Source organism: Erpetoichthys calabaricus, chromosome 9 (genome assembly GCF_900747795.2).
Source record: "Erpetoichthys calabaricus chromosome 9, fErpCal1.3, whole genome shotgun sequence".
NCBI lineage: Eukaryota > Metazoa > Chordata > Cladistia > Polypteriformes > Polypteridae > Erpetoichthys > Erpetoichthys calabaricus.
Genome location: NC_041402.2, coordinates 2,939,409 through 2,951,911, shown reverse-complemented (window position 1 = coordinate 2,951,911; position 12,503 = coordinate 2,939,409). Strand labels below are relative to the sequence as shown.

At 40.6% G+C, this 12,503-nt stretch overlaps 1 protein-coding gene across 1 annotated transcript in view; it reads right to left on the bottom strand.

The window, feature by feature from the left end:
* The window catches only part of wdr5 (WD repeat domain 5), an 86,294-nt gene that overhangs the window by 26,929 nt on the left and 46,862 nt on the right, over positions 1-12,503 (bottom strand). The window contains exon 6 of the mRNA XM_028809089.2: positions 2,752-2,841. Within this exon, the coding sequence (XP_028664922.1) occupies positions 2,752-2,841 (90 nt within the window). The remainder of the gene's footprint in view (positions 1-2,751; positions 2,842-12,503) is intronic.

Below are 12,503 nucleotides of genomic sequence, written 5' to 3'. Positions count from 1 at the left end.
ATGAAGGGCTTTGTGGCATTACAAATAGAGATGGGAGCATTGGTCCAAATGTGTATTGTCCCCTGGTGGCTTTGAACGGGTTATGCCACGTGATGATAGGTACGGGCTGCTGCAAAGTTTATTCACTTCTGTGATAACCAGAAACAAATCCCAATGGGTGAGCCAGGCGTATAACCCCATGTATAAAGTTCAGCCCCTGCTCGACGTTGTGAAACCAACATATAGATAGACAGAGATAGAGAGATAGAGAGAGAGAGACGGACACAGACAGACAGACAGACAGACAGACAGACATAGACATAGAGATAGACAGATACTTTATTAATCCCAAGGGGAAATTCACACATATAAATAATTTTATCAGCCTGGCCGTGATTTGTCTGTGCATGAAATCTATGATAAAATACAAGGGACGCCTTTTTGTCCGCCAATATATGCCAAACAAGCCCACAAAGTATGCCATAAAGGACAGAGATAGATAGATAGACAGAGATAGATAGACAGATAGATAGAGAGATAGAGAGACAGACAGACAGATAGATAGAGACAGAGATAGACAGATACTTTATTAATCCCAAGGGGAAATTCACACATATAAATAATTTTGTCAGCCTGGCCGTGATTTGTCTGTGCATGAAATCTATGATAAAATACAAGGGACGCCTTTTTGTCCACCAATATATGCCAAACAAGCCCACAAAGTATGCCATAAAGGATTTTGTTCTGGCAGAAGCAAACACTGGTTTCTGCCTGAAAGTCATCACATATACAGGAAAGTATTTCTTTCAAAGAGAGAGAACTGTCCCTTGACAAGTCAGGTTGTGCTGGAGCTGCTTCAGGGCTATGAACATTTAGGTCATGTTGTGTACATAGACAATTTTTATGCATGCCCAGAATTGTTCATGGAGCTTGTGGCACAGTGAGGGTTAACAGGAGACACAGGCCTTCACAGTTGAAGTCAGACAGGCTGAAGATGAAAAGAGGTGACAATCCGGTTTTCATGCCGGCCGAAAACTTGGTGGCAGTGGCATGGCACGATTTTAAATGGGTGACTTGTCTCTCTCTATAGTACACACTAACAATATATGTGAGAAAATGCAGCAACAGACAATTGAAAAGGAGGCACCAGGGCAAAACGTATTGTAAGCAATGACTGAATGTGGCAATGACTGAAATTGGCTGCTTTGTGCGAGATCACACTTTGCAAGACTTTGCTGTGTAACATGTATGTGATATGTATGTGAAATCATATAGTATGCAGGCTCATACAACATGCAAGACAGTAACATTTGTCAAAAGTAAGTATTTTTTGCTGATTTGATATGTTAAACCACTGCTTTGTGTTCTTTTTAAAAAAAAAGTTAAGTTTTTGGAAAAATATTCAGCCCTGGGAGGAGAAAAACAAAACAAAAAAAAAGCCCTAAAAGAGTTAATGAACTAAAACAGAAAGTAGAAGGACACAAACTTAAAGGTAGTGTCAGATAAGACAGCTGAACCTTCAAATCATCAGTCCTTACTGTATCGCAAGCAGACACCAAGCGGTCATCCTCCATCAGCATGGACTTCCCCAAGTAGAAAGGAGTTTCCGGATGTGCTGTTGCAGCAGTTGAGAGATACAACAACCGAACGAGACTTCAAAGTCAGAAGTAGTCCAGTCTACTACCAGCTCTTACAGAACTTACAGAAATCACTGAGGGTCCCAAGTACACCTCTCTCCACAGTCTGGACAAGTCTCATCATAATTGGTCTTCATGGGACAGTTGTTGCCAAAAAAGCCATTCCTCCAAAATACAAGCAGAGCCAAGAGACTCGCCAACATTTCCAAACAAAGCACAAGGACTGGTGTCCTAAACAGTGATAGCCACTGCCCTGAACTGGCAAGTCCAAATTTAAACTTTTTGACTCAAACAGGAGGCAGCTGGTCTATAGAAGAGCAACAGCCAACAGTGAAGTATGCCATGGGTTTTTCTGCAGGTTTAGGGTAGGTGGTCTGATCAGGATAAATGAAATCCCTAATGCTAAGAAGCACAAGCAGATTCTCATCCATCATGCAATACCATCAGAATGTCGGCTGATTGGCCCCAACTTCAATGACCCCAAACCCATGGGCAAGTTCATAAAGAACCCTCTTCCGAACAAAAAGTTCTGCCAAAGATGGTATGGTCTCCACAGACCTGTCTGAGATAACCTGGAGGAATAGAAGCCAAGAAGACAGGAAGCCAGCCGGCCGGCCTGCACGAGAACTGTGCCGAGTTCTCCATGATGCTTGCAACAAATGACCAGGCGATTTCCTTATAAAACTGCACAAAAAACAAAGGACCGAAAGGATTTGATGCAGTTTAAAAGGCAAAGGGTCGTCGTCTTCTTTCGGCCGGCTGCTCCCATTAGGGGTCATCTCAATTGATCATCTTGCTCCATATTTTCCTGTCCTCTCCATCTTGCTCTGTCACACCCACTACCTGCATATCCTCTCTCACCACATCCATAAACCTCGTCTTAGGCCTTCCTCTTTTCCTCTTTCCTGGCAGCTCTATCTTTAAAATCCTTTTCCCAATATACCCAGCATTTCTCCTCTGCACATGACGCACCAAAAAATGATTAACTTTTTTTTAACTGTTTATTGCCCTTTGCAGTAAATCATTTTATCATTTTTGAAAGCATTGCTGCCTAAGGCATTTTGCACAGTACTGAAGTTTTAAGTATTTATTTTACACATAAACACCCCCATACAACCGTGAAGTAAATACTTACGGAACCAGATACAATGAGATTGGACTGTGGATTAAAGTTGCAACAGAATACATAGTTACTGTGACCTTTCAGTGTCTTCAAACATTTGCCCTGTAAAGGAAAGAGAGAAATTGTAAGAACAACATATTACTCAAGAGTACTGTGAGGTTCAACCCCATTGGTGAGTTGCTGAAAACAAGAAGAGGGTTTAGAAAGAAGTTGCATCTTGTGTTGTGTCTGCTGTGCAACAGCGCTGCAAGCAAGAATCAGAAAAGCTGTACTTGTATTGGTTCAAGAGAGGCGATTACTGTAATGTAATCTGTTTGAGGACCACAGCACTAACAAGCATGGAGACAGATTGTCATACTACACAACTTTTCCAGAAATTCTCAGTTAAAGACTTCATTTACACAATCATAGCAAAGCGAGGGCAGTAGCAGAATGCTCCATGTTCTCCGACATCCCTATTGACTTAATCCAACCAGTGTGCATTTTTTCTGAAGTTGCAGGAGTGGGATTTGTGTATGCGACAACTGGCGACCAATGTATTTCTAAGCGAACGCTCAATGCATAAAAGCGTAGGAGTATTTTGGATCACACAAACAGAACCCCAAATCACGCTCATTTCACCAAGGTTGGCGGGTTTACAATTGCTGCTAGTGGGTTGTCAATTGAATTTTAAAAAAGGGGCAAAACTGGCTAGCGGTACCATAAAAGCTGGGAAGTACCGGCGTAAGGAAGGCAGTACAGGCCAAATATATAAAATCGAGCCGCCTGGAGAAGCACTCATCAAAAATAACCTTAAAGTGCCCTCCGAGAGTCAGAAAACAAATGAGACCCTGCAAAACAGTAACAAAAGATTTATTACTGCAACAATTTTGGGCCAGTTCTTGAAAATTATTACCCTATTGCAGTGGTGGGCAGATTCAGTCCTGGAGGGCCGCAGTGGCTGCAGGTTTTTGTTCCAACCCAATTTCTTAATAAGAAGCACTTATTGCTCAAGTAACACTTCTGCTTCACTTTAGTTGTCTCACTCGTTAAGATTTTGAACCCTTATTGCTTATTTTAGCCTTAAACAGCTGTATTCTTGATTTTTAATTGCTCCTAATTAGCAATAACATGCAAATGACAAAAGAGACCAGCATTTCTCCATTTAGCTTGTTTCCATTTACACCAGTGTGTATTTATCATGCACTATTGGGTTTAATTAAATACTTGGAAGGAAAGTGAAGAGAAAAAAGTGAAGCACTGAGAATAACTCGTCTGTTTTAGACTTCAAATCATTTGGATGATATCCTTAGAAAGGAAAAAAAAATCTAGGATATGAGAATAACTTGACATGGCAGAGTTACAGCACTAACAAGCCATGAAATTAAATTATTGGCAAGGATTGGTTTTTAATTAAGCAATTGGGTTGGAACAGAAACCTGCAGCCACTGTGGCCCTCCAGGACTGAATCTGCCCACCCGTGCCCTATTGTTTTCTTATGGTCTTTGGCTGAAAGTATGAATCGCCTTCTCAGTTTGCTGTATTCCATTTCTGCTGCACAAATCTTTGCAGAGTGTCTGGGTGATTTCTCATAGTGAATTTGTGAACGTTTGCTCTCTCTCTGTGTGTGTGCTTTTAATGCTGGAGTGTGTGTTGTAGGTGCGGCTAGTGACACTTCCTCCAACAAGTGGATGTTTTCTTGTCTAGCAGGTGCACAGTCGTCTTTTTGGTTGCTGATGCGAGGCTTAGGGAGCCAGGGCTGATGACGAAATTTACGTTACACACAACATAGTGTACCCTCAAGGTGATGCGCAATAGCAAATACACGCACTACAGCACTTTACGACGTTCACGAAAACATTGCTTTAGCAATTTGTTGGCTCGAGGAAGGAACCGTTTTAAGACGGATCATGTGACAGTGTATGCATAGAAAGGTAAAGAATATACCCTATACCAAGGCAAACATTTGACTACCTAAATAAGAACTGTATGTACATGTTCTGTATTACCCACAAATTCCACTTAAAGACAGACTAAGAAACAGATTTCATTTGTACCCCGGGGCCTGTCCATACATTATGTCACTGTCTGCAGAAACTGACAGAAATTTTTAGTTATACTGTGATAGGATTGTAAGCCATCCCCTACCCACTCGTAATAAGTACTAACCTACATTTACCTTTCTATTTAAAGTACCTTAATTTGTGTCTCAAAAAGTGTAATTTATAATGAAGTGTGAAAAATGCAAATAAGAAGCTTCTTCAGTACTTCATAAACTCTACCTAAATTATTTTATCTTACCAAAACAATGGCCAACAGAACTGCGGCTGTTCTTTTTAAGCTAATCACAGACACACCCCCAAAAACAAAACTAACATACAACAGGCATCTCTTGGGTGAACAAGTCTTAAAACCTTTGTTAACCCACATACCCTTAAATAAAAAAATCTATTCTGCTGTGCTACCCAAATAGTTAATCAGTGGTGTGTTTCCATGGAAACAACAAGGCCAAGACAGAAGGGCCATGGCTGACAGTCACCATGACAACAGAAGCAGGTAACAGTGGGTATTAAACTGCAGCAAGTGATGTACAAATCTTGCCTTCACCACAGACTCTATTTGAGATGTCTACAGCATTATTTATGATTTTTATTATGTTTTCTTTTCACATGAGGACTATTTTTATTTATTTATTTATTTATTTTTTAATATTCTTCACCTTTATGGATTTATGAGTACAAATTACAAAATGACACAGCCCATAACTAAGTAACCACATACACACTAAAAGAATCACTTACTTTTAAAACAGAAATTTATCAAAATTATTTAGTATCATAAATTCTGCATATGCCAAAAGCTAAAGGGCCTCTAGTTGAAAGACTGAGATTACATGACTGTGCAAAAAAACTGTTCACAGAGAACACTGATGAAGCACAGCACACATTTCAAAATGCACTGAGTGGAGACATGCATTTAAAGATGGCTTTTCTATAAAAGATTTACTTCTCCAAATATAGTCACTGAAATTTGAGATAAAAAGGGGTGTGTGTAAAAATATGGGCAACTGAAAAAAAATGTAGACAGCAGGGGAATTCCCTCAATAGTCAATGCGGAACTGGGCTCTGTGTATTTAGTAAGCATTGCACTTATTTTCATCCCATCTTCTGTCATCACTTTTCCTGGTGACAGTAGGCCAAGCAGGTTAGCTCAGACTTCCCTGTCTCCAGCTATGGATTCCAGCTCCTCTTAAGAAATTCCCAGGTGTTCCCAAAGACAGCCGAGAGGTATAATCCCGCAACATTACATAACGGCTACAACATTGGTCATAAAACGGCCTTCGATTGCCCGGTTCCACCATGCTTAAGATTAGGATTGTGAGAAGCCTGTTCAGGCCCAGACAGTATTTGGATGGGAGACCATCTACGAAAAACTTGGGTTGCTGCTTCCTACAACAAGTCCGGAGTCTGCTGCATGACCAGAGCAGCTCCATGGGAAAGCCGCCTGGAGAGGCATCCTTATGACATCTCCAAACCACCTCAAGTGACTCTTCTAGATCTGGAGGAGGAGCAGCGGCTCAACACTGAGGGTCTACTGAATCATGAGCATCAGCCCAATGGCCCTGCAAAGAAATCTCATTTCTGCCACTTGCACTCGCGATCTCATTTGTTTGGTCATTACTCAAGAGATTAAGAACACCGGTGAGGACAGGGATGCTAATCAACTGGTACACTTGTACAGTACCAAACAAAAGTATTCTGTCTGGAAAATTGTTTTGACATTTTATTGTCCCAGATTCTAAGTTTGTAACATATATAAAAGTAAGAATTTTTCCAACTGATTTTCAAAACCGTGTATAGCAGTGTTTCCCAACCTTTGTGGTGTCACAATCCAATTTGTCATATGTCAGCGTGTTCACGATCATCTGTGAATTAAGCATTGTCTGAGCAGGGGAAGTAGGGTGGCCCCCCTCAAGAAACTGAGCGTGATTGTCAAATGTAAAGCTAACTTTGCTTAGGTGCTGTGGATCACCTGACCAACCTATCCAATTTGTTGCTGGTCTCCACCTGGTGACTCACCTGTTCTCACTGAATTGATTATTGTAAATCCCCCTCCTCTCTCTTGCAGATATACAACAGTATGGCAGAGATTTTTCATAAAGCAAACCAAAATGAAGAAACAAGCATTCAAAACAAGTCAGGGACATATTTATAGCTTTAGGGATAAGGACAAGACCACCTAAATGGCACTGAAAACACAGTGGATTCAGCATGTACTGAGCCCCAGTCAATTTCTGCACACTTTCTTGCATTGTAGATTTCATTTTAAATGCATACATTTGCCACTTTTGTCCATAAATCTACACTCAATTACCCCTAATGACAGAGTGAAAACATGTTTTCAGAAAGGATTACAAATACATCTCGTCTGAAGAAGGGGCCTGGGTTGCCTCGAAAGCTTACATATTGTAATCTTTCTAGTTAGCTAATGAAAGTTGACATTTTGCTTAACTTCTCATTACATCCATAATGGCTAACATAGTACAACACCCTAGTACTGAAAGGTTTATAAATTTATTAAAAACCAAAAGCTGAAAGCTCTCATTCATAAAAGTATTCAGACTCCCGCTTCATGTATTTTGTAGGTGACCATCTGGTAGCAATTCCAGCTTCAAGTTTTCTTGCGTAAGTCTCTAGAGGCTTTGCATACCTGGACTTGGGTAGTTTATCCCATTCTGCCTGGCAGAGCTTTTCAAGCTCAATAGACTGGATGGCATGGGTCTGTAAACTGCCATCTTCAGGTCTCTCCACACATGTTCTCTGAGGATTAAGTCTGGTCTTTGGCTGGGCCACTCAAACATTCCAAAGCCACTCCAGCATTGTCTTGGCTGTATGCTTCAAGTTATTGTCATGCTGAAAGGTAAACTGTTCTTCCAGTCTGAAAAGATGTGTACTCTGGCGCACCTTTCTGTATTTGATAGAGTCAGTCTCCCTGTCCATGCAAATCCACAGTATTATGCTACCACCACACAGGAAGCAGAGGGTGATGGTGCGAGGAACCTCATCAGAACTGGCCGATGTTAAGAGTGGTGACCAGCAGGGGTCAGTGCTAGGGCCACTGCTATTTTTAATATATCTCTATATATATATATATATATATATATATATATATATATCTATATCTCTATATATATATATATATATATATATATATATATATATATATATATATATATATATAAATGATTTAGATAGGGGGCGGCACGGTGGCGCAGTGGTAGCGCTGCTGCCTCGCAGTTAGGAGACCCGGGTTCGCTTCCCGGGTCCACCCTGCGTGGAGTTTGCATGTTCTCCTCGTGTCTGCGTGGGTTTCCTCCGGGCGCTCCGGTTTCCTCCCACAGTCCAAAGACATGCAGGTTAGGTGGACTGGCGATTCTAAATTGGCCCTAGTGTGTGCTTGGTGTGTGGGTGTGTTTGTGTGTGTCCTGCGGTGGGTTGGCACCCTGCCCAGGATTGGTTCCTGCCTTGTGCCCTGTGTTGCCTGGAATTGGCTCCAGCAGACCCCCATGACCCTGTGTTCAGATTCAGCAGGTTGGAGAATGGATAGATGGATGGATTTAGAGGTGGCACAGTGGTAGTGCTGCTGCTTTGCAGTAAGAGACTGTGGAAGATTGTGGGTTCGCTTCCCGGTTCCTCCCTGTGTGGATAGCGCTTTGAGTACTAAAGAAAAGCGCTATATAAATGTAATGAATTATTATTATTATTATTAGATAGGAATATAAGTAACAAGCTGGTTAAGTTTGCAGATGATACCAAGATAGGTGGATTAGCAGATAATTTGGAATCTGTTATATCATCACAGAAGGACTTGGATAGCAGACAGGCTTGAGCAGATTTATGGCAGATGAAATTTAATGTCAGTAAAGAATTACACATAGGAAGTAAAAATGTCAGGTTTGAATACTTAATGGGCAGTCGGAAATTCGAGAGTACACCTCATAAGAAGGATTTAGGAGTCATAGTGGACTCTAAGCCAGGGGTGTCGAACTCCGGGCCTGGAGGGCCACAGTGGCTACAGGTTTTCATTCAAACCCTTTACCTAATCAGTGAGCAGTTTTCACTGCTAATGAAATCCTTTTCCCTTGATTTCAATAGCCCTGTTTTTAAGAATTCAGTCCTCTGAATTGATTTGTTTCTTCATTAAATGGCAGCCAAACAGAAATGAGATGTGAAACGAGCCAACAGATGACCAGCTAAACTGGGATTTCAAACTCCAACCAATTTCACTCCAAACAGTCTCTTAATGAGAAGCTGATTCTTGCTGTTAATTAAGCTCGTTATTTAATTCAATGGCTTGTTGCTGCTCTCATTCTGCCACAGCAGACATTTCCAAATCTGTTGATTTTTCTGTTTTTTCTAAGAACACCGTCAAAATGTTCTGGTGACCTGTGAGACCAACCTTACTGAGACCTTCACCTTCCTTTATTTTCAGATATTGTATGATGGGCACAGGTGAGCTGGTCATATGATAGCTTGTTTGTCTCATTATTGTTTGGCTACTAATTAAGGAAAAAGAGACAACTAAGGGGCCTGAGTCAAGGTAATTAAAACTAAAGCAAATGAAGTTAATTAGCAGTAAAAACGGCTCACTAATGAAGAAGATGATTAGAATAAAAACATGCAGCCACTACGGCCCTTGAGGACTGGAGTTCGACACCTGTGCTCTAAGCTATCGACTTCCAGACAGTGTTCAGAAGCCATTAAGAAGGCTAACAGAATGTCAGGTTATAAAGCACAATGTGTGGAGTACAAGTCCAAGGAGGCTCTGCTCAACATTTATAACACACTGGTGAGGCCTCACCTTGAGTCCTGTGTACAGTTTTGGTCTCCAGGCTACAAAAAGGACATAGCAGCACTAGAAAAGGTCCAGAGAAGAGCGACTAGGCTGATTCCAGGGCTACAGGGGTTGAACTATGAGGAAAGATTAAAAGAGCTGAGCCTATACAGTTTAAGCAAAAGAAGATTAAGAGGTGACATGATTGAAGTGTTTAAAATTATGAAGAGAATTAGTCCAGTGGATCGAGACTGTTATTTTAAAATGAGTTCATCAAGAACACGGGGACACAGTTGGAAACTTGTTAAGGGTAAATTTTGCACAAACATTAGGAAGTTTTTCTTTACACAAAGAACAACAGACACTTGGAATAAGCGACCAAGTAGTGTAAGAGAGAGTAAGACGTTGGGGATTTTCAAAACTCAACAATGTTTTTTTGGAAGAAAGAATAATGCTAATAATAATAATTCTTTATTTGTCACATACAATAAGTGGATAGGACTGGCAAGCTTTGTTGGGCTGAATGGCCTGTTCACATCTAGAGTGTTCTAATGTTCTAAACACGGCACTTGGAGTTCTGCCCAGAAGCTTCAATGTATGCCTTATTAAACTACAGAATCTTTTCCTACATGCTCCCAAGAGTCCCTTAAACTGTCATATGACTAACTCAAGAGTGGCTTATGTCTAACCACCCTACCGTATATGCCTAACTGATGGAATGCTGCCGAGGTGGTTGTCCATCTAAATGGTTCTCCCATCTCAGCAGAGGACATGTGAAGCTCTGTTAAAGTGACCACTGGGACCTTGGTCACCTCCCTTAGCAACATCCTTCTTGCCCAGTTACTCAGTTTATCCAGATCTCCAACTCCAAACTTCATCCAGGCAGCAGTGCTCTTTGAACACTCAATGCATTATAAATGGTTTGATCCCTCTGCCCTGATCAATGACACCTCACAGTTTGATTGTGGAGGTCTAAAGAGTTCCTTGGACTTCACGGTTGGTTATTGTCGTGACATGCAGTGTGAGCTGTGGATGTTCTATATACAGGTACGCCTGTGCCTTTCTACATAATGTCCAATCAGTTCAGTTTGTCACAGGTGGACTGCAATGAAGTTCAAGAGACATCTCAAGGAGAATTCAAGCGAATAGGATGTATCCGAGCAGAACCTGGTGTGCCATCGCAAAGGGTCTGAATACTTACAAAAACAACAGATTTCAGAGTTTAATTTTCAATATATTTGTAATCCTTTCTGAAAACATGTTTTCACTTTGCCATGCTGTGTTATTAAGTGTAGAATGATGGGCAAAAATGGCAACTGTATTAATTTAAAATGAAATCTACCACATAGTTCGCAGAGAGTGAAGGGGCCTGAGCGCTTTCTGAATCCACTGTAGCTAAACTCTTTAAAAATATGATTTCAAAACCATTATAACATCAAAAGCAGAATGGTACTGTATAAAAACATTAAACTGCACAAAATACTACAAATGCTTAATGAAGAAATGCAAGTTAACTCGTCTCCCATTTGACCTCGCATCAAAGAAATTTGTAAATCTTACTAGCCATACGTTAATCACAAAACTATGAGAAAATCCTTTTGTAAAACATTTGTAAGACGTAAACAGTTTTTTTTTTTTTCTTTACTCGCCTTCCTAAAATTTAATATAAGGGCCTGAAATCCTGGGGTGTCAAGCTGGAATTTATAAGACCTTGGGGGTCACCATGGAAAAATGTTTCAAAAGCACAGCTTTAGTAGATTTAGTAAAATGACAACAGCAACAAACAACCTAACATTTCCCGTTCTCATTCATCAATGCCACATGCTGACTTAACAGAGATCTTACAAAATGTATTCACCTCTCTGATATTGTCTGAAGGTCTTGAATAAAACCGTTTGCTTCTGAGTGAGCCAAATTTTAGGAACTTCACAGATGAAAACGTCTTTTTTTATTTTATGTATTGCATTTAGGAACTTGACAAGCAGTGTCATCAAATGGCGCTGTAGCAAATATGGCTTCTGTCTGCAGTCTGTCTTATTTCTTGTTTTTCTTATTTTTTGTGTGCTTTTAATGTTTAATCAATGACCCGTTGGTACAGCAGTGAAGAAAACATGTAAAACGCACATTTCAGGCAAGCTGATGGCTAAGAACTGAGCCGGGGGCCCCACATGGGGATCAGTCGCTGTAGTTGCCATCCTGCTGGGATGTACACAATGAAATAATCTGTTCTGCTAGAACCGGGCGTCCATGACTAAATAGAGCAATGCCCACTCTTAAAGAGATATAATCGTAATCGGTGAGGAATCTTTGATGTATGTTCTTTCTACCTCTGGAATCAACAACCCTTGAGTAAATTCCGTTAGTAACTCATAATTAGAATGAATTAAGGCTCGTCTCAGAGAGGCAGCAATTCTAGTCAGACCAATCAAAAGATAAAATGCCATTCACACAACTGATGTTTGATGCTTTAGTTTTTTTAACCCAGTCATATATGTAGCATACATTCTCTTATTGTTTCACACATTTCCTTCAGAAAAATGCCAGTAATTGTTCTCAGTAAGTAGGAAATGGTCATAGGATTTTGGGATATTACGTTGTCTGCTTAAACTCTTTAAATGTTTGACATGCTGGGTAGGATACGGATTATTCTTTGCATGCACACTCTAAACATGGAATTCAACATCATCTCTCGTCATGAGCATATTTTGCCAGCGATACGTCCTCTGGAGTCTGCACGTGTTTATAGACAGTTAAATAAAAGAGTGTCAGCTCGCTAGTAGTGTGAAACAAAATGGCAGTCTAGATGTATTAACTATCTTAAAAGGAGGTAAGTCGCACTCCAATGAGTTATGCTTGTGTGAAAACACGTTTATTCTTTGGGCATCCATGTGTTACTGCTAATGGTTCAATGCCTGCATTAAAACAACCCCTTCAGCTTCTTGAAGCTCCAC